The sequence below is a fragment of the Pan troglodytes genome, chromosome 3 (assembly GCF_028858775.2).
Source record: "Pan troglodytes isolate AG18354 chromosome 3, NHGRI_mPanTro3-v2.0_pri, whole genome shotgun sequence".
NCBI lineage: Eukaryota > Metazoa > Chordata > Mammalia > Primates > Hominidae > Pan > Pan troglodytes.
The window spans coordinates 53,987,653-54,011,198 of NC_072401.2; the positions used below are offsets into that span (position 1 = coordinate 53,987,653).

The following is a 23,546-nucleotide window of genomic DNA, read 5'->3' on the forward strand; positions in this document are numbered from 1 at the left end:
TACTGTTCTTTATGAAAAATGCTAACAAAGAAAAAAAGAAGTGATGTGAACCCTACTAGCTGGAGTCATCAAAAGTCAGAACTTGTTATTGTCCATCTCCTTTTTCCTTTTTTTAAATCACTGATGTATTTGAGAGCAAATCCCAAGCATGTCATTTCATGCTTACTTTACTATACTTCTCTCTTTAAAAATGTGTACCTCATTCCAACCCACAATAATTCCTTGGTACTATGTAATACCGCATCTATAACCAGAGTTCCCTATTTGTCTCAAAAGCGTTTTCTTATTTGGTTTGTTTGAATCATGATCCAAACAAGGACCACACATTCATTTTCTTGTCATGTCCCTTAAGTTCTTTTTAGTGTAGAGAATTCCCCATTCTGTTTTTTCCCTCATGAATTTTCCAGTTGTCTTGTTAAATGCCCCCCATTCTGTATTTTTCTTCTGCTTCCTTGTAATATTATTTAACTTTATCTCTCATAATTGTGGTAAATAAAGTTTGCTTTAGGGACTTGACGTTTGCTTTTTTGGTAAGAACATTTTGCAAGTGGTGCTGTGTGCTTCATATCACATCACATTGAGAGGCTATCTCACTTTTGGTGATGCTAAGATTGATCAGTAGGTTCAGATGGTGACAGCGTATCTTTATCTTACTACTTTAACCTAATGGTTTCATTCCTTGATGATCATTGCCTCAATCAGTTATCTTATTAGGAGTTGCAAAATGGTGATTTTCTAATTTCCTCCCTATCACACTGAAATTTCTTCTGTAAAAGGAACTTTTTCTTCATCCTCCAAGACTGCTTGATCACCCTGATGTACAGTTTGTATAGTAAAGGCAAGATAATTTTTTTTCTTTTCAATGGACAATTTTTGTAAAAAGGAGTTGGTGGTCTCATTATTTTTAATGGTATCCAAGGAGTTAGGATTTTAAAAAAATTTGATCTTTACTTTATAAAATTACCATTTTGAATGCATGGGCTTTAATAAATATGTTTCAGTTGTTGCATTTGGCCAGTGGGAGACCTTAACTTCTGTGACACTCCAGTCTAGTTTTTTCCTACCTCATTGTTAAGTCCTCCTTATTGCTTTTGTCCACTCATCTTCCTCTCTCTGTCTCTACAGAGATGTTACACATACTGTTGGCCTTTACCTCTACCCCATGGCTTAGCTGACTCCTTCCTTTAGGCCCTAACTGAAGTGCTAATGGAACTGTCTTCTCTTGACCCCTCTCTCAGGCTTGATCAGCTCCCTTATTTAGTACTCCCAGAACCTCTGTACTTCTCTGAAGGACTTATCACAGTTGTTAATATTTGTTTGATGTGTTTAGTTTGTTTAATGCACCTTGTCTACCTTGTTTACCACTGTGTCTTTAGTATTTGGCTCTGAGCACTTAGTAGGTACTCAGTAAGTATTTGTTGTATGAATTAATGGTGAATGAATGAATGAATGTGTTTATAAAAAACCAAGAGAGACTGTGTTGTCAGGAAATTTAAGGGAGAAGGGCTTTCAAGGAGGATGTGTATTCAACAGAAGGTGAAGATTTTCTTTGGGGGCCAAAGGAATAATCAACAGCATGGGAGGCTGACTGCATATGTCTCGATATAGAGATCACAGTTGATTCATCTCATTTAAAAGTTGAGGAAGATAAAGCCCAGGAATTTCTTGCTCAAGGATAGAAAGCGACCTTATAATAAACCAGGATTCAAGTGTTCTGAAGTCTAGTCCAGTTCTTGCCAATGTTTATATATACTAATTTGGGAATTAATACGTTTCTGGAGAGTAAAAGAGCCTCTCTCTAGCTCTGTAGAAGCTCCGTGGACCTTGTGGTACTTTCAATGTTTAGAGCGGAAAGAGAACTTAAACAATATCTAATACAGTGTTTTAAAACTCAGGTCATTTTGGTATTCACATTTTCTCCTTATCTACATACCATTTGTATTACTATTTAAGAATTTTCTTTAAATCAGTTTACTTTGAAACACGAAATACAGTTATTTTAAAGTAAAATTTATTGCTGCTATAAGTGGAAAATTAGTATCATTTGCTCTAAGGAAAAGGTAATTGAAATTAAGTACAAAGAAAATATAGTGTAAATAAATTCTAGGTAGATAACTTTGCCTTAAGCTCTGAGCCTTAGACTTGCTCCTCCCTTTGTTGAAAGATGACATACTTATCTCACACTTTGGGGCATATTTATCTGCCCTAAGAACTTGGCCCTTCTTTCCATTAGAGAAACTGGTATCCCAGAGAGGTTAAGTGATTTGCCCAAAGTTACACAGCCATCTAAAGTTTTAGCCTAGAATACTGATGGTTAATCCATTTGTTATTACTATATATATTTTTTAATAATGAGAGAAAGGAAAATGTTTAGTAAGCTGGTATTTGATATAACAATGATTTTTAGACTTTGTATCCCCCAATTTGTATTTATTATATAAATATAACAGCAATAAAGGTTATTTTAAAAAGTCCTACATCTTTACAAACTTTTTTTTATCCACATGCATCCCTTCCTCCCTCCCTCCATTCTTTCATGTGTAGGTTTAATATTGTGGACCCAATCTGTGTTCTGGTAATGGAATTAATTTGGATAACATCATTAGGGCTGGGCACAGTTGCTCATGCCTATAATCCCAGCACTTTGGGAAGCTGAGGCAGGAGAGTCGCTTGGGCTCAGAAGTTTTGAGACCAGCATGGGAAACATAGTAAGACCCTGTCTCTACAAAAAATAATTAAAAAAAATTAACCAGGTGCACATTGGTGCACTCCTGTAGTCCCAGCGACTCAGGATGATGAAGCAGGAGGATTGCTTGAGCCCAGAAGGTTGAGGCTGCAGTGAGCCATGATCTTGCCACTGCACTCCAGTCTAGGCAACAAAGTAAGACCCTGTCTCAAAAAAATATTATTAGAAAAACAAATTTAACGTTATAAGGTTTGGCCTAGTGTGTTAGTTTCCTATTGCTGCCATACCAAATTACCACAAACTTAGTGGCTTAAGACAATAAAATTTTATTATTTTATAGTTTCTGTAGATTAGAAGTCCAGAAGTGGGTTTCACTGTGCTAAAATGAAGGTCCTGGCAGTACTGTGTTATTTCTAGAGGCACTAAGGGGGAATCCATTCTCTTGCATTTTCCAGTTTTTAGAGTCTTCCTGCATTTCTTGGCTCGCGGCTCTTCCATCTTGCCATATGCCAACAGCATAGCATCTTCAGATCTGTTTGACTCTGAGCTCACTCTTCCACTTTTGAGGATCTTATGATTACGTTGAGTCCCTCCTGATAATCCAGGATAACCCTCTATCTCAACATGCTTAATTTAATCACATCTACAAAGGCCCTTTTGCTATGTAAGATAACATATTTATAGGTTCTGTAGATTAGGATATGGGCATCTTGGAGGGGGCCATTATTTTGCCTACCACGCCTAGGATCTGGATTAAGTTTTGTTTTGTTTTGTTTTTAAATACTAATTTTGGGTACATTTTTAGCATTAGGTGGTCTCTTCAGTCAGCCTACACAAGCTCCTACCCAGTCCAACCAGCTGATAAATACTGCGAGTGCTCTTTCTGCTCCAACGCTGTTGGGAGATGAGAGAGATGCTATTTTGGCAAAATGGAATCAACTGCAGGCCTTTTGGGGAACAGGAAAAGGGTATTTCAACAATAATATTCCGCCAGTGGAATTCACACAAGAAAATCCCTTTTGCCGATTTAAGGTATTATTAATACTATTTTTATCTTCAGTTGAAGATTTTGTATAACAGAAAATATATTTAGATTAATATCAAGATAACAATTGCTTGGATCTTTACTCCTTGAACATGGTATGATTATACTTTTATTTTGAAAATATAGAAATTATAAAATTGAAGTGATTTCATACATATGTGTGGTTGAAGGTGACCAGAATATGAATGAAGGAAGATGTGACTGGAATGTGATTTATAACTGAAGAAAAAAAATGTAAACAGGAGAATGGTTTGCCTGGCACCTGTAAAGGGGAGACACCAAACTACAATTTAGTGGTATTCATTTAACATTGGCCAGGAGAGTATACCCTAACCAGCAGACAGGAATTCCCCTTGGCATGTATAACCCCAAAGCTATTAAAACAATATTGCCCATTTTCTGTGTTCTTATTCCCTGCCTACCAAACAACCTTCTCATTTGTCTCTTCAGAAAATCTCTTTATCAGCCAGTGAGAGTATTTAGGTCCATTTGGTAATGCATTTTCCATAACAAATTATGTATTGCAATCCAGTTTATACCTCAGCCTCTTAGGAGTTATATTGGCCTACGTTGGTCTCTTAAACCTAATCAATATGTACATAACCCTGTGTTTGGAGCTGTAAGGCTGAGGATCAGATCCTTGAATAAAGTGGTCAGCCTGTCTTATTACAGAACATCTCTTTGTGTCATCACTAACAAAAAGTATATTGAGTGCATATAGTTGAAATTTTGATACATGTATTTAGTCGCTAAGAGGTATTCAATAATAGACATAAGTTGAATATAACAATAAAGTTGGTGTATAACATGGTAAAATGCATAATGTACACTTGAGTTAATTTAAATTCTTTTTTAAAAGTTGCAGATGAGTGGTGAAAAGGGATAAAAGGCTTCTATCTAAAAGAGCAATTATTTAGAAAAGTATAATTGGTCATATTAATATGTAAAAAAGCAACAACCCTGTTTCATAAAGTTTTGTATTATATAAACCAATAAAGTGATACAGACATTCTTTATAGTATTTGTAAGTTGACTGTCATTACTGTGATTTAAAAGTATTTATTTATAAATTACTTCTTTATATATTTAAAACTTAGTTTTAAGATTCCATGAATCAGATATACAGATACTCCTCAACTTATTATGGGTTACATCCCAATAAACCCATCATAATTGAAAATATTGTAATTCAGAAATGCATTTAATACACCTAACCTACCAAGCATCATAGCCTAGCCTAGCCTACTTTAAACATGCTCAGAACACTTACATTAGTGTACAATTGGGCAGAATAATCTAACATCAAGTCCATCTTATAATAATAATAATTTTATAATAAAAACTAAAAGATCAGAATTCCATGTATGGTTTACATGTATGTATATATGAATGCGTATTGCTTTTACACCCTATAAAATGGAAAAATCATAAGTTGAGAACAATCTGTATAGTGAAATAAATTATAATTAGTTGGTGATTTTTGCAGTCACTTTTATAATGACTTGCAGATGGTTCAGAAACAACCAACAATAATGAATATCAAAATTTTTTAGGGGAGAAAGCTGTTTAGTTACTCTCTCAAAGAGGAAATGTTAATCTTACTCTATAGGTTAATGTTATTCCTGGGTAAAATAGTTTTTCTTTATAATTTTGTGACCTCCTAGGGCACAAAATGGTGGGAAGAATCATTATTCCCTTAATTACCAGACATTAAGTTGTTTTTCCCATTTTAGCAGATATTAAGCTATTAATATTAAACACCTGATTTAAGATCTGTACATATTTTTTATATTGTTTATTTTGTCATTCCACAGGCAGTAGGTTATAGTTGCATGCCCAGTAATAAAGATGAAGATGGGCTAGTGGTTTTAGTTTTCAACAAAAAAGAAACAGAGATTCGAAGCCAACAACAACAGTTGGTAGAATCATTGCATAAAGTTTTGGGAGGAAACCAGACCCTTACTGTAAATGTAGAGGGCACTAAAACATTGCCAGATGATCAGTAAGTATACATAAATATACTGTTTATTTCTGTATATTTATTTCTGGTCCTAAGGGAGTGATCAATAATGTTTTTGTTGCTAAAGCACAAATTAATTCTCAGAGCAGAATGCCTTTTCTCAGCTAGTGATTATTCAGTATTGATAAAAACATTTATTTAAAAGTTTTTTTAAAATTTTGGATTTTTTAACTTACTAGATGCTAATAATTTTCTAGATTTTCATTCAGGCGAGGAAGGGACCATTTGTCATAGATGCGTGCAAATTGAGGGCCATAAAGATGTTATTGGAAAATGTTATTAACTCATTACTGTTCATGTTCATTCATGAATAAATATTATTGCTTTACTTCCCTTGACCTAAGTATAATTCTCAGTGTTAGTGGCAAGACATTTATTTTAGGATATTTGGAGGAATGATTATTAATGAGATGCAATAATTGAATCAGATTTTACTTGTGGTTGTAATTGCAGAGAAGCAACCCATAAATTTCACCAGAATTTCCTATAGTAAATAACATTTACATAGGATTTTGCAACTAAGCAAACCCCTTTATAAATATTATCTTATTGGCCGGGCACGGTGGCTCACGCCTGTAATCCCAGCACTTTGGGAGGCCGAGACGGGCGGATCATGAGGTCAGGAGATCGAGGCCATCCTGGCTGACACGGTGAAACCCTGTCTCTACTAAAAATACAAAAAAAATCAGCCGGGCGTGGTGGCAGGTGCCTGTAGTCCCAGCTACGAGGGAGGCTGAGGCAGGAGAATGGCATGAACCCGGGAGGCGGAGCTTGCAGTGAGCCAAGATCGCGCCACTGAACTCCAGCCTGAGGGACAGAGAGAGACTCCGTCTCAAAAAAAAAAAAAATACTATCTTATTTACCTGGTTCTTTTTAACTTTCATTTAGGTTGATTTGTAAATGAACATTACATGAAGTAAAACTTTCTTATTTTCCAAGATTTAAGAAGAAAACAGTTGGGCACAGCAGCTCATCATACCTGTAATCCCAGAACTTTGGGAGGTCAAGGTGGGAGGATTGTTTGAGACCAGGAGTTTGAGACTAGCCTAGGCAACATAGCGAGTGTCCGTCTCTCAAAAAAATTAAAAAAAAAAAAAATATATATATATATCATATATATTTATGTATACACACACACACACACGTAAGCTAAACGTAGCGGGTGTGCAACTGTACTCTCAGTTACTTGGAGGCTGAGGTGGGAGAATTGCTTAAGCCTGGGACATTGAGGCTGCAGTGATGATACCACTGCACTCCAGCCTGGGCAACAGAGCAAACCTTGCTCAAAAAAAAAAAAAAAGGAAACATTTTAATTGCCTCCTAAAACAACCATTTCTGAATTCAACTTAAACCCTTCTGAAATCACATGCTATGATATGCTGAGGTTTGTCGCTATGAGTTTTGTGCTCCATATTTTATAAATTGGTTATTCTTCCTTCAGGACAGAAGTTGTTATTTATGTTGTTGAGCGTTCGCCAAATGGTACTTCAAGAAGAGTTCCAGCTACAACGCTATATGCCCATTTTGAACAAGCCAATATAAAAACACAATTGCAGCAACTTGGTGTAACCCTTTCTATGACTAGAACAGAACTTTCTCCTGCACAGATCAAACAGCTTTTACAGAATCCTCCTGCTGGTATGTTTCTAGAATCACAGAGTTCAAAAAAAAAGAAAGATTTAGAACTAAACACTCCCCGTATTTCAGAGGTGTTGGTTGGTTATTAATGCTAATAAAATTAGTATCATCTTATCACATATCTACTTATTTGGGAAATAGTTTTGAATATTTGTATTCATTTAGTTTTTTATTATATAGCTAATATGTATATGTTAAAATAGAAATTTTGAGAAATAGTGAACTGAAGAAAAATAGTCCATAATCCATCTACCCAAAGGTAATTTACTAGTAAAATTTTGGCTTATTTTTTTCTAGCTTATCTCATTTTAACTGAATATTCAAGTAAAACCTGAATGTATTCTAACTGTAAAATATTCTGGATGGCATAACTAGATTGACTATGTGATAGATTACCTTTAGTTCCTTTCCCCGGAAGTAACTACTGTCAATTTATGGTACTATGTTTAATCCTTTATCTGTGATTTGAAATGTAAGCATATTTACATGTAGATCTTTTAAAAAAGGATTCTCCATATACACCTTCAGCTTGCCTTTTTACAGTATTTCTTAGCACTTTTCATGTCAATACATGAAGATAAATCTTACTGTATTTAAACATTGCATAGTATTCCATGGATACACCTTTACTTAACACCTCTAAGTTGTTTTCTTTTTACTATTATAAACTGTACAGTAATTAACAATATCCTTGTAAACATGTCTTAGAACACATTGGTATATATTTCTTTAGAATAGATCTCTGGTAATGAAATTTTTGAGTCAATATTATGTATGTTAGATATTGCCAAATTGCCCTCCAGGGAAAGTTCTACCGTTTATATTCATAACAGGAATGTTATTTTTCTGGCCACTGATGGCAAAATAATTAATTTAAAAATTAATACTTAATATGTTTATTAGCTACATTTATATTTTTTGTGAGTTACCTATTTGTGTCCTTTGCCCATTTTCTAGATTTTTTTGTCTTCCTTTTTGATGTATAGGAACTCTTTCTATATTCTGGAGGTTAATCTATTATCCTATAGGTTATAGATAGTTCCTTTCAATCTGTGCTTTTTTTGAACTTTATTTATTCTGCAAAAATTTGTATTTTTACCATGATCATATTTGACAGTCACTTTTCATTATAGCTTCTGGGTTTAGGGTCTTGTTTTAGGAAAGCCTTTGTCATACACATATTATAAAAATAGAAAATTGTTTTAGAAAAAATATTTTTTATTTGTGGTAGGTGTTGATCCTATTATCTGGGAACAGGCCAAGGTAGATAACCCTGATTCTGAAAAGTAAGTATGTCTTCATCTTGTTTCATTTAAGAACTAATATTTGCTGCTAGGAAAGCAAACATGGGAGCTATTAATTATAATTCTTACATATGAGGCAAGTTTATTTTCATTGTCCTGGCCTTTAAAAAATATTGATTATTGTCCAGCTAAAGCTTCAGCCAAAACAAAAAAAAAATAAGAAAAAAAAATTATGGTAAGGCAGGATAGCATAGTGAGAACTAACTAGGAGCGGAAAATCCTATTTGCATTTTCATTTAATAATGTAATGTTTTGACTGAACTGTATTTCCTCATTTGTAAAATAGAGAGGTTGAATAAAATCTCTTTGGCATAACATGGTTATCTCATAGTCATAGATCTGCCTTAGAGCCCTAGAAAGTTGATGTAAAATTACATGAGTGTTACTAAAACCTTCACTTCTTGTATTTTGTAGTAATAGGCTTAAGGTCTGAAAATTGTTCACTGCGTTTCTTCAGGTTAATTCCTGTACCAATGGTGGGTTTTAAGGAACTTCTCCGAAGACTGAAGGTTCAAGATCAGATGACTAAGCAGCATCAAACCAGATTAGATGTAAGCATTTAGCTTTTTATTCCCTGGCCCTGGAAGTAGGGAAAGGGATTATAGACATTTAATTCTTTTTAGTATATGTGCTACTGTTTTATCTTAATCAGGAAACAATGTAGCATACACTGCAATTTAATAGTTTTATACAACTACCTTCTTTATGATAGAAGTCCCCAAATCACATGAATCTGATTTGATATAATAATGAATTTAGAATTCTTGTCTTAGTGGATTAATTAGACTGTCATTTCCAGTTTCAGCCAGGGATTGCATATTATTATTTATGGGGCCTTATGAAAATGAAGGTTATAGTAATGATTATTTTATGTTGACATATAATTGTCTTGGTATATTATTGTATGTTGATGAAGCAAATTTAAAATTAATGCTTAAATATACTTAATATTTTATTTCATAAAGTAGACTTTTTTAGGAGACCAGGATGGGTGGATCACTTGAGATCAGGAGTTCAAGACAAGCCTGGCTGACATGGCAAAACCTGGTCTGTACTAAAAAATTCAAAAATTAGCTGGATGTCGTGGTGCATGCCTGTAATGCCAGCAACTTGGGAGGCTGAGGCATGAGAATTGTTTGAACCCGGGAGGCAGAGGTTGCAGTGAACAGAAATCGTGCCACTGCACTCCAGCCTGGGCGACAGAGTGAGACTCCTCAAAAAAAAAAAAAAAAAAAAACTTTCATAATTAAATACTTAAAGATTCTTAAAGGTCAGAGAAATTTCTATGATTTCAATTCTTTTAACTTTGCTAAGGTTTTTTTTTTTGTTTTTTTTGTTTTTTTTTTTTTTGAGACGTCTCTCGCTCTGTCGCCCAGGCTGGAGCACAGTGGCGCAATCTAGGCTCACTGCAAGCTCCACCTCCTGAGTTCACGCCATTCTCCTTCCTCAGCCTCCGGAGTAGCTGGGACTACAGGCGCCTGCCACCACGCCCGGCTAATTTTTTGTATTTTTAGTGGAGACGGGGTTTCACCGTGTTAACCAGGATGGTCTCGATCTCCTGACCTCGTGATCCACCCATCTCGGCCTCCCGAAAGTGCTAGGGTTACAGGCGTGAGCCACTGCGCCCGGCCAACTTTGCTGAGGTTTTATAACCCAGGAGCCTATGAAAATAATGTGTATTCTGCAGTCCTTGGGTGAAGTTTTCTATTAATGTCAGTGAGATCCAGTTGGTTGATAGTATTGTTCAGTTCTGTATTCTTGTTGTTTTTTCTGTCTGCTAGTTTGAGAAGAGATTTGAAATCTACAGCAACACTTACGGATTTGTGTTTTTCTCCTTTCATTTCTCAGTTTTTGCTTCATGTATTAATAGTTTGAAGGGCTGTTGTTATATAGGATTGTTGTGTTTTCTTGGCAAATTTACCTTTTATTATTATATCATATCCCTCTTAATCCTCGGTAAGTTTTAAATCTTCTCTAATGGCCTTTTCTTTTATTGTTTTTAATCGATACATAACTACATATTTATGGGGCATAGTGTGATAATTCAATACATGGATACAGTGTGTAATGATCAAATAAAGTAATTAGCATATCCATTACCCCATACATTTATCATTTGTTGGTATCATGGGAAATTCACTCCTATAGCTATTTGAAACACAATAAATGGTTGTGAATTATAGTTACCTATAGTGCTATAGAACACTGGAACTTAATCCTCCTATCCAGCTGTACTTTTGTATCTGTTAAGCAACCTTTGGCAGTTCCCTACTCCTACTCTTTCTCCACCTCTAGTAGCCACTATTCTACTCTTTTCTTCTACTAAATCAACTTTTTTTAGCTTCCACATATGAGTGAGAACATGCAGAATTTATCTTTCTGCACGTGGCTTATTTACTTAACAAAATGTCTTCCAAGTTCATCTATGTTGCTGCAAATGGTAGCACTTCATTCTTTTTCATGATTAAATAGTATTCTATTGTGTGTGTATATATGTGTACACATACACACCATGTTTTCTTTATCCATTCATCTGTTCATGGACACTTACTCAAGACACTCTGAAGTCTTTGTCTGGTGTTAACATAGCCACGCTACCTTTCTTTTGATAAAAAGTGTTTGTATGGCATACCTTTGTCCACCTTTTTGCTTTTAACCTACCTATATTGTTATATTTGAAGCGAGATTCTTGTAGACAGCAAAAAGTTTGGATTTAGTCCTACCATTTATTTGTTTTGTGTTTGTAGCCTCTGTTTTTCATTCCTGTTTCTACTTTTCTGCTTTCTTTTGGGTTATTTGGACTTTTTTTTTTTTTCAGCATTTCCTTTTAATCTATTATTTCAAGTCTTAGAGCAGTACTTCTTAGTAGTGGCTTGTGGTGGTGGTGGTGATTTTGTCTCCCAGAGCACATTTGGCAATATCTGGAGACTCTTGGTTGGGGAGTACTACAGGCGTCTAATGTGTAGAGGCCCAGATGCTGCACACATTCTGCAGTGTACAGAACAGTACTCCCACAACAAGGAATTACCCAAGATTAATAGTGCTGAAGTTGAGAAACCTTTCTCTAGGTAATACGATGTATCTCCTCCCACTAGAACTAGCAGACTTCCCTTGGAGCTCCCTTTCAGCATTTATGCTCATTTCCAGGTTTGAGGCTGGGTTGAAACCAGACTAGGGACGCCTGAGGGGAAAAATGGGTAAACTCACCACAAGTTTAATGGTACTTTAAATTCCTATCTTACCTGATCTTCCTGCCAGAGTTCCCAAATAGCTCCCCCATGTATTCCATCCAAGTTTTATAGCTATATTAAATGGGAGAGATTGGGGTTGCATATGCTTAGTCCATCTTGTCCAGAACTGAAATCATTCATATCTTTGGCCAGTGTTTCCACTGGGCTTCCTATTTTTTCTTTATTGAACTTCAGTAATCATTTACTCTAGATTGTAGTCTCTGTTTATAACATTGTAAATATCTTCTAGTTTCTCATCTCTTTGTTAATTCTGTCTTTGGTGTCTGTAGTTGAAGAGAAATCCTTAATTTTAATGTAATGATATCCATTAAATGTTTGCCTTGTATTTTCTTTTTGGGAATTTGCTTAAATAATTTTTCATCCCAAAGTCTGAGAGTATCCTACATTAAAAAAAATTTAGAGTTTAACCTTTCACATTTGAGTCTTTTGTTGTCATCATGAAGTTTACCTTTATATAAAATATGTGGTATGAACTCAGATTTATTTTTCTCTAAATAGTGGGTCCATTTTTTTTTTTTTTTTTTTTTTTTTTTTTTTGAGATGGGGGTCTCGTTCTGTCGCCCAGGCTGGAGTGCAGTGGCGCAATCTCGGCTCACTGCAAGCTCCACCTCCTGGGTTCACGCCATTGTTCTGCCTCAGCCTCCCAAGTAGCTGGGACTACAGGCGCCCACCACCACGCCTGGCTAATTTTTTGTATTTTTAGTAGAAATGGGGTTTCACCGTGTTAGCCAGGATGGTCTCGATCTCCTGACCTCGTGATCCACCCATCTTGGCCTCCCAAAGTGCTGGGATTACAGGCGTGAGCCACTGCACCCGGCCCTATATTTTTAATATTGCCTATAAAAATGTGATATTCCTCAATGATTATCAAAGAATTTAAATTACACTGTTTGCATATATATATGTGATCTATTTCTAGACCCTCTCTTATGTTTCATTGGCCAGTTGGTCTGTTCTTATACCCACCCATTCCACATTTTTTTAGTCTTATGGCTTTGTAGTGTATCTTAATATCTAGTAGCATGAATCTCTAATCTTGGTTCTTCTTTTCAAAGTTTTCTGGGTCTTTATGGGTCTTTATTCTTCCATAAAAACTTTAGAATCAATTTGTCAGAATGCTAGAATTATGGTTGGAATTGCATTAAATGCAAAGACTAATTTGTGGGAATTGAATTTTAATATTAAATCATTTCATCCATGAATGTGGTATGTCTCTTTAATCCTTGTAGTCTTTTATGTCCTTTAAAATAATTTTTAAATATTCCCTTTTAAAATCTTATGCGTTCTTTCTTGGATCAATTCCTAGATGGTTTTAGTATTTGTTAATAAATACTGTGGCTGATAACATGTCTAATTTTTTTAGTTATTACTGGTAGAAAATAATGTTGTAAGTACTCTTGTATCTAAAAACCCTGGTGATTTTTCAAAATTGGGATGGGGAGATTGCCTAGGTTTTGTAATATAAAACATGGCCACCTAATTTTGTCCTTTCAGCATGGCCTGGCATTGGAAAGTTTCTTTAAAAGGTGATGTGTGCAGGTGGATGTGCTAAAATATGTCTTGCACAATCTTAACCTCTTTCTTGTAACATGTTAATGTAAGCCAGTGGCATAGAATGATTAATTATGATAGAGACAATTATGGGATTAATTCTGATTGGGATGCTTTAATAAAATAGTGAGATTTTAACCTACCCTGTAAGGTTAAGACTTCCTAAGGCAGAATAGTGGGATTTCAGTCAGGTAAAACAGCAAGTCAAAGATCCAGAGGCATAAAAATGTATCCTGCTGCATAATTAATATCATTCCTTTTCCTCTGCACTCTTGATTACTCCCTCCAAGTATTCTGTAACAGTTAATGTTGAAATGTACTGTACTTGCTGTCAGTAGTTAGATACAGGGCTAATTGTCTATTAAGACACCCCCTAGATATCATCTTACACATCTTAACTTTTTCCACTCAGACCTGGTTGTTGGCTGTATTCCATGTTACTTCAGATTCCTTAATTATTTCTGAAGTATGTGTTGTCTTTTTTTCCTTTTGAGATAGGTCTCTCCCTCTCTCTCTGTCTCTCTCTCTCTCTCTCCCTCCCCCTCTCTCCCTCTCTCTCTCTCTCCCTCTCTCCCCCTTTCTCCCTCTTCTCCCTCTCCCTCTCCCTCTCTCCCCCTCTCTCCCTCTCTCCCTCTCTCCCTCTTCTCCCTCTCTCTCCCCCTCTCCCTCTTCTCCCTCTTCTCCCTCTTCTCCCTCTTCTCCCTCTTCTCCCTCTCCCCCTCTCCCCCTCTCCCTCTCTCCCTCTCTCCCTCTCTCCCTCTCTCCCTCTCTCCCTCTCTCCCTCTCTCCCTCTCTCCCTCTCCCTCTTGCCCATGCTGGAGTGCAGTGGCATGATCACGGCTCACTGCAACCCCAAACTCCTGGGCTCAAGTGATCCTCCCACCTCAGCCTCCTAAGGAGCTGGGATTACAGGCATGTAGCACTACACCTGGTTAATTTTTTATATTTTTTGTAGACACAAGGTCTTGCCATTTTGCCCAAGCTTGTCTCAAAATCCTGGTCTCAAGCACTCCTCTTGCCTTGGCCTCCCAAAGTGCTAGGCTTACAGGAGTGACCCACTGTGCCCAGCCGTGTGTGTGTGTGTGTGTGTGTGTGTGTGTGTGTGTGTGTGTGATGGAGTCTCACTCTGTTTTTTGTTTTTTGTTTCTGTGAGATGGAGTTTCACTCTGTTGCCCAGGCTGGAGTGCAGTGTCACGATCTCGGCTCCATCCCCCAGGTTTAAGTGATTCTCCTGCATCAGCCTTCCAAGTAGCTGGGATTACAGGTGCATGCCACCACACCCAGCTACTTCTTTGTATTTTTAGTAGAGACGGAGTTTCACTATGTTGGCCAGGCTGGTCTTGAACTCCTGACCTTAAGTAATTTGCCCGCCTCATCCTCCCAAAGTGGTGGGATTACAGGTGTGAGCCACCACGCCTAGCTTATTTTTTCTATGTATTGCCTCATTGCTAAATTTCCTAGAGCTCTAAAGATATCTTTGCATGATTCTTTTAAAAAAATTTTAGGTATGTAAAAAGGGAAGAAATATAAAGCACAGATTTATAGGGAAAGAGTTTATATTTTGAGAGATGAATCTCAGGCTTATCCCAAGATTAGAATTTCCACACAGGTGTAACTGATAAATAGTTGTGATATTTGATTAACCCTCCCCCCCAATTTTTTTTTAAACAGATCATATCTGAAGATATTAGTGAGCTACAAAAGAATCAAACTACATCTGTAGCCAAAATTGCACAATACAAGAGGAAACTCATGGATCTTTCCCATAGAACTTTACAGGTAGTAATTTGGATTTTCCCCCCCAGTGTTTATAAGACTATGTGTGTGAAATAATGTACTAAATATAGATTTTTAAAATAGAAAAAAAAATACTAAAATGAAAGAATAATGTGAAATTACAAGTACCGAATTCTTTCAGTAAAACTTTGAAATTGGAAAACAAGTCTCATAGGTTTGAGTGAGGAGAATAAAAATATCCTAAAGTTTATATTTTAGTGACAGTTTGAGGGAAAGCAGTGAAGAAATAAAGCATCTTAGTGCAAGGGAAGCTTCTGTGAGATTATTGATGTCTCATAAATTTCATAAAATAGTTTCATAAAATAGTTCAGAAAATTTTTTGAGTGCTAGAAAAAGGAGTGTAACCATAATGGTCGAAAAACAATAGAATTTCCAAATTAACAGGAGGAATTAAAAGAATAATAACTGAAATTATAAACTATCATGAAAACAGAAATATTACATACCAGAACCAGTGGGAAACAGCAAAATCTGTACTCAGAGGAAAACTTACAGCCATAAAAAATTCTCATTTAAAAAAATCAAATGTGAAAAATAAAGGAACTTAGTACTCATGTTAAATTAGAAAAGGAATATCAAGATAAGCCAAAAGAAACTAAAAAGAAAGATAAATGTGAAATTAGTGAAAGACTAAAAAATGTAATAGTGGAAAGAATAAATTAAAAAACTATTTCTTTGAAAAGACCATTAAAATTACTAAGCATCTCATCAGCTGGAAGAAGGGAAAAACAGAGTAAAATATACAAAATTAGTAGTGGGAAAAGAGGCATCACCATAGATATACAAAACAGAATAAGAAGATACTGCATGGGCCGGGCACGGTGTCTCACTCTTGTAATCCTAGAACTTTGGGAGGCCAAGGTGAGTGGATTGCCTGAGCTCAGGAGTTCAAGACCAGCCTGGGCAACACGGTGAAACCCCATCTCTACTAAAATACAAAAAAATCAGCCAGGCATGGTTGCTTGCGCCTGTAGTTCCAGTTACTTGGGAGGCTGAGGCACGAGAATTGCTTGAACCTGGGAGGCAGAGGTTGCAGTGAGCTGAGATCACGCCACTGCACTCCAGCCTAGGCTACAGAGCAAGACTCCATCTCAGAAAAAAGGAGAAAAAAAAAAGAAGATGCTGCATGTACTTTAGGGTAACAGATTTGGAACTCAGAGGAAGTTTTATTTTGATTTTTCTATGAAAATGAAAATTACCAAAATTAATCTACAGAGAAGTAAGAAAACAAATACCACAGAAACAGTTGGAAAAATGAAAGATGAAACATGAAAAAGGCCTCAGGGACAGATAGTTTCATTGCCAAATTTTGTCTAACCACAAAAGAGCTAATTCCAGTGTTATTTTAATTATTCTAGACAATTGAGGAATAATGTATACAGCTTCATTTGTTCTTTTTTCACAGCTTAAGATAATTCGCATACCATACTATTTACTCATTTAAAGTGTACAATTCAATGGCTTTTAGTATATTCAGAGACTTGTATAACCGTTATTACCACAATCAATTTTAGAACATTTCTATCACCCTACAGACAAATCCCATACCCATTGTCAGTCACTTCCCCGTTTCACTGCAAATCTGTCAGTCCTATGCAACCGGTTTTGCCTATATGGGTTTGCCTGTTCTGGAAACCTCATATAAATGGAATCATAACGATATATGGTCTTTTGTGACTGGCTTTTACTTAGCATAATGTTTTCAAAGTTCAACTGTGTTGTACCATGTAATAGTACTTCAGGTACTAATAAATGATTATTATTCATTTATTGCTGAATATTCCATCATATGGCTATACCACATTTTACTCAATTGATGGACATTTTGGTGGTTCTACTTTTTGGCTATTATGAATAATATTGCTATTAAAATTTATTTACAAGTGTTTGTTTGGACATATACTTCTATTTCTCTTGGGTATAAACCTAGGAGTGAAATTGCTGTGTCATATGCACACTATGTTTAACTTTTTGAGGAACTACGTAAACTGTTTTCCAAAGCAACTGTACCATTTTACATTTCTGTTTGTAGCATCTCAAAAAAAGAAATTATAAACAGCTATTTTAAAGAGATGCAAATTATGCTAAGTGAAAAAAGCCAGACTTAAAGGCTGTGTAAGGCATGATTCTATTTATATAACATTATACAAAAGAAAATTAGGGACAGATAACAGATTAGTAGTTGCCAGGGACTGTAGATGAAGAGAGAAGTGTGACTACAAGGGGCTTGGGGTGATGGAAATATTCTGTATCTTAATCACTGTGGTGGTTACACGACTGTATGTATTTGCCAGATTCATAGAACTGAACACCTAAAACAGGTGAATTGTCGTATGTAGAGTATACCTCAAATCGGACCAAAAAACCACATTCTAAATGAAGTATAAGCAAAGAGAATCCAGCTATTTATCAATTTCTTAAAAAATATACTATGACCAAGTAAAGTTTATTTCAGGAATGCAAGGTTGGTTTTAATAACAGGACATCTATCAACATGACTTATTATAGCAACACATTAAAGGAAAATATATAATAGAAACTGTAACCAAAAATGAATAGCAAATACTCAAAAAGGCAGAACACTAAAATCGCATTTAGAAACTAGACAACGGACACCCAATATTATCATCATTATTTGTTGCTATCTTGGAGGTTTTCATAAATAAAACAAGCAAAGAAATAATATAAACATTGGGAAGATGATTAAGTGATCTATTTTTGCTGATATGATTGTATATCTGGAAAACCCAAGGGAATAAACCATAGAATTAATGTAGTAAGCTGGCTAGATATAAAAGTACAAAAATCAACTTTCCTTTTTACTATCTGGAAATAGGAAAATGTTCCATTCACTATGGTGACAAAACTGTAAAATAGGAATATATTTCTGAGGAAAGTATAGGTATTTACAAATAGATAAACTATATTCTTAGATGAGAATACTTAATACCCACTTTACAAAATTAAAAATGAATTACAGCTTTTTAAAAATTGATTAAGCTGGGTGTGATGACATGGCACCTATAGTCACAGCTACTCAGAAGGCTGAGGCAGGAGAAGCACCTGAGCCCAGGAGTTTGAGGCTCTAGTGAGCTATGATTGTGCCTATGAATAGCCACTGCACTCTGTTGCCTGGGCAACATAGGGAGACCCTGTCTCTAAAAAAATTTTGATTAAAATTTCTTTAAGTTTATAAAGAAGGATAAGTGTTTGAGACTAGCTTGTTCAGGAACAAAAAAGAAATAGTGAAGGGGACTTCTTTACCAGATTTCAGAACCTATTTTAAACCTCTTATAATTGAATCAATATAGTGTCTGCATGGGATTGGACAGAACAATGCATGGAACAGAGTAGGGAATTTACAAATAGATGCAAGTGTGCTGAAAATTTAATATATGAGAAAGGTGGTATTTCAATTCAGTGGGTTTATTTAATAAATAATGCTGGAGTATAACTATCCATAAGGAAGAAAAGAAAATTAGACCATTGCATTGTATAAAAATAAAGTGGACTAAAGACTCTAAGAAACTTTCAAAGCTGTATGTACAGCCTGGGATTTGAGAGACATTGATCAAAAAGCTAGAAACTATAAACCAACATTGGCCACATAAAAAATTGTGTAGCAAAAGATACCAGAAGCCATTTGTCAATAGTCATGTGATAGAGTTTAGGAAAAGGAAATTTTGCAAACAGCATTCATTTTAGATTTAGTGTTCATATTCATATTATACAAAGAGATCCTATAATTTGACAGTAAAACCCAATTGAAATTTGGGCAAAAGATGTGTAAAGGCAGTTCATAGAAAAAGCAAATGCAAAATAGTTCTTAGTCATTAAAAGATGGTCCCTTTAATTTACTAGGAATCTGGGAATTGCAGATTAAAGAAAAAAAATGAGATCCTGGCCGGGCGCAGTGGCTCACGCCTGTAATCCCAGCACTCTGGGAGGCCGAGGCGGGTGGATCACGAGGTCAGGAGTTCAAGACCAGCCTGGCGAAGATGGTGAAACCCCAACTCTACTAAAAATACAAAAATTAGCTGGGCATGGTGGCGGGCGCCTGTAATCCCAGCTACTTGGGAGGCTGAGGCAGAGAATTGCTTGAACCTGGGAGGTGGAGGTTGCCGTGAGCCAAGATCACGGCACTGCACTCCAGCTTGGGTGACAGAGTGAAACTCCATCTGGGAAAAAAAAAAAAAAAAAAAAAAAAGAGATCCCTTTACACTCATGCGGTTGGGAAAAATTTAAACAACCACCACCTGTTCTTGACAGGAATGTGGGGAAAGAGTATTCTGATGTGTGGCCTATGGATCTAAATCATTAGGATCTTTTGAGAAAGCAATCTAACAGCTTTAGAACTGAAAACGTACATACTTTAAAACTCAGCCTCATTGTTAAAGATCTATACCAGTTAAATAGATATATGCACAGAAATGTTTATTATAGCATTGTAGTGTCAAAGCTAAAAAATTTATTACAGCATTGTTTATAGAGTCAAAGCTACAAAAATGTTTATTATGGCATTGTAGTGTGAAAACAAAATGTATATCCATCAAGACAGTAATTATTGATTATTGGTTAATAACATTTAAAAAGCATACAGCCATTAAAAATAACAAATTAGAGCTATACTTCTTAAGGCATTTCATGAGATTTTGATAATAAAATTATTTTAATTATAAAATTTAATGGTTAATATTGATAATAAAATTAATTTTGTTAATTATATATAATCCATTTTTAAAAACTTAGATGAGTAAAAAGCAGTCGGTCTATGTGTGTGTTTATGAAAAAGATATGGTTATAGGAGCATGGATGAGAGTATGGAAGGATTTGCACTGTTTTTAACAGAGTAAGCTGGGCTTGGAGAGTAGCAGCAAACCAAGAGTCTGCCTTTAGAGGCCGCTGCTTTAGACCCTTTCCCCCGATGCATTGTTAAATTGGAAAGAAAGAGAAGCGGCCTGGCACAGTGGCCCACGCCTGTAATCCCAGCACTTTAAGAGGCCGAGGCAGAAGGATCATTTGAGTTTAGGAGTTTGAGACCGGCCTGGCACAGTGGCCCACGCCTGTAATCCCAGCACTTTAAGAGGCCAAGGCAGAAGGAGCATTTGAGTTTAGGAGTTTGAGACCAGCCTGGGCAACATCGGGAGACCTCATCTCTACTAAAAAAGAAAAAGAAAAAAAATTAGCCAGGCATGGCGGTGAGCACCTGTAATTCCAGCTACTTGGGAGGCTGAGGTGGGAGGATTGCTTGAGCCTAGGAGATCGATGCTGCATTGAGCTGCCCTCCAGCCTGGGCAAGAAAGCAAGGTCGTCTCAGAAAAACAAAAACAACAACCAAAAAAAGGAACCATGTCACAGAGTGATATATACAGTTTAGTTTTATTTTGGATCTGTGTGTGTGTGCTCTCTCTGTATGATGAGCAAGGAGAAAGGTACAGGGGAATGAACATCAGTTAGCACTATTTGTCTTGGGGGTATGAGAGAAAATTTGTCTTTTACATTCTCGTATTGTTTCTTAACAAGTACATTTTGCTTTTGTAATCTCAAAAAAAATCCAAGAAATAATTTTTAGACCTAAATATTATAAACTCATCTTTAAAGAACACTTTATTTGGAAAGGCTGTGAGTAAATGTCTGAAACTGGTATTATGTTGTCTATTTTTTTGTACTGCTTTTAAGCCATACCATAGTTTTTGTCTGTTTTTTGTGAGAGAGTCTCGCTCTGTTGCCCAGGCTGGAGTGCAGTGGCGCGATCTAGGCTCACTGCAAGCTCTGCCTCCCGGGTTTTCCGCCATTCTCCTGCCTCAGCCTCCCGAGTAGCTGGGACTACAGGCGTGCACCATCAACGTCCGGCTAATTTTATGTATTTTTAGTAGAGACGGGGTTTCATCGTGTTAGCCAGGATGGTCTCAATCTCCTGACCTCTTGATCCACCCGCCTTGTCCTCCCAAAGTGCTGGGATTACAGGTGTGAGCCACCGCGCCCGGCCAAGCCATACCATAGTTTTAAAATTGTTGGCTTGGCAAAGTGTAAACCCAGCACTCTGGGAGGCCAAGGCTGGAGGATCACTTAATTAAGCCCAGGAGTTCAAGACCAGCCTGGGCCACATAGTGAGACCCCCCCCCACCCCGCCACAAAAAAAATTAAAAAATGTAACCAGGTGCGGTGGTGCACACCTGTGGTCCCAGCTACTCAGGAGCTGAGGCAGGAGGATCACTTGAGCCACAGAGGTCAAGGAGTGAGCTGTGTTTACGCCACTGCACTTCAGCCTGGGAGACAGAGCAAGACCCTGTCTCAAAAAAAACAATTAAGTCTATATCAGTGTATTTATGTGATAACTTTTGCCTAGTTAAAATGGACAGAAACATAATTCAAATCCTGAACTGTTGAACCCTACTGTTGTTTGATTTTCAGCTGATTTCTTTCAGCAACTAATTGTACTACTACTACTTGCATAACTAAAAAGAGATGATTCTGTTGTTATTGGTGGTTTTTATTTGTATAGGTCCTAATCAAACAGGAAATTCAAAGGAAGAGTGGTTATGCCATTCAGGCTGATGAAGAGCAGTTGCGAGTTCAGCTGGATACGATTCAGGGTGAACTAAATGCACCTACTCAGTTCAAGGTAACCACTTCTAAGACCATAATTCTAAAATTTGTTTCAGGTGGATCTGCAGACAAAAAGTTATGTAATCTTCAAGCAGGAATTTTGTATACTTGTGTTTCTTATCTCCAATTAGAACTTCCTTTCTAAAGTAAACTCAGTCATGGTTCTTTTGGCTAGTATTAGTGTTTCAAATATAATGTACAGAGAGAGAAATAGAAATTTTTAATAGATGGTTTTGAAACCATCCTTTCAGAAGAAAACATTGTCTTTTACAAGTCTTCGTCGGCAGTTGTAATTTGACTCAGTCTTAACTTTTAGGGCCGACTAAATGAATTGATGTCTCAAATCAGGATGCAGAATCATTTTGGAGCAGTCAGATCTGAAGAAAGGTATTACATAGATGCAGATCTGTTACGAGAAATCAAGCAGGTAAGTGTTACATGAGGCTGCATTATTTAAAGTGTGAGCTCACCACTTCACACCTATTAGGATGGCTGTTATCCTAATAAGAAAAGTGTTAGTGAGAATGTGGAGAAATTGGAACTTTCTTGCACTGTTGGGGGAATGTAAAATGGTTCAGCCTCTATGGAAAACAGTGTAGTGTTTACTCAAAAAATTAAAGATAGAATTACGATATGATCTAGCAGGTCTACTTCTGGATATATACCCAAGTACGTTGGAAGCAGGGACTCAAAACATATTTGTACACCCATGTTCATAGCATCTTTATTCAAAATAGTCAAAATGTGGAGATAACCCAAGAATCAATCAAGGAATAGAGAAACAAAATGTAGTATATATACACACAATGGAATATTATTCAGCCTTGAAAAAAGAATGAAATTCTGACACATGCTACAATGCAATTTGACCTTGAAGAAGTTATGCTTCATGAAATAAGCCACTCATAAAAGGGAAATATTTATGATTTCACTTATGAAAAGTACCTAGTAGTCCAATTAATAGAGAGTAGAAAGGTGGTTGCCAGGGTGTGAGGGGAGGAGGGGATGGGAGGAACTTAACTGGTACAGAATTTCAACTTGAGAAGATGAAAAGTTCTAAACAAAGTGGATAGTGTTGATTATTGCACAACAGCCTAAATGTACCTAATGCCACTGAACTGTATACTTAAAAATAGTTACAGGCAAAATTTTATGGTATGCCTGTTTTGCCACTGTTTAAAAAAGTGAATTATCCCTCTCCTCGCCAAAAAGATGAATTTAGAGGTAGTAGAGACACTAAAGTTTCCTAGACCTTGCTCCTTAAAGTGTAGGTAGTAGCCGCACCTGGAAGGTCATTAGAAATGCAAAATTTCAGTCCTTACTCCAGACGTACTCAATCTGCATTTTATCAAGATCATAGAATGATTTGTATGCACTTTAAAGTTTGAGAAGCAACTGCTCTAGATAATACCTTCCCTGCCTATATGTCGCATGTAAGTTATAAACATTTGGTTATTGATCTATCCCCTAAGCCCTCAGGAGATCTGGATGGAGGTAGGTTGAGGTGGCCAGAACCTCCAACCACTTTTCTAGGGTTTTCACATTGTGTGAAAAAGTTGGGAAACACTGCTTTGGCGTATTTTCATTAGTATAAATGCAGATTGGTTTAATGAAAATGAACAGTTGCATCTAAAGAAAATATATG

At 36.3% G+C, this 23,546-nt stretch overlaps 1 protein-coding gene across 7 annotated transcripts in view; it reads left to right on the plus strand.

The window, feature by feature from the left end:
* The window catches only part of NUP54 (nucleoporin 54), a 34,075-nt gene that overhangs the window by 8,765 nt on the left and 1,764 nt on the right, over positions 1–23,546 (plus strand). For 3 of the 7 annotated variants that reach the window (XM_024356104.3, XM_063809533.1, XM_024356100.3), the window contains 8 exons: positions 3,492–3,718; positions 5,546–5,733; positions 7,193–7,389; positions 8,621–8,675; positions 9,151–9,244; positions 15,167–15,274; positions 21,798–21,917; positions 22,218–22,328. In XM_024356104.3, coding sequence (XP_024211872.1) covers positions 3,492–3,718; positions 5,546–5,733; positions 7,193–7,389; positions 8,621–8,675; positions 9,151–9,244; positions 15,167–15,274; positions 21,798–21,917; positions 22,218–22,328 — 1,100 coding nt within the window. Of the gene's footprint in view, positions 1–3,491; positions 3,719–5,545; positions 5,734–7,192; positions 7,390–8,620; positions 8,676–9,107; positions 9,245–15,166; positions 15,275–21,797; positions 21,918–22,217; positions 22,329–23,546 lie in introns of all 7 variants that reach the window. The other 4 variants (XM_024356105.3, XM_024356103.3, XM_063809532.1 and 1 more) reach the window with 2 other exon arrangements.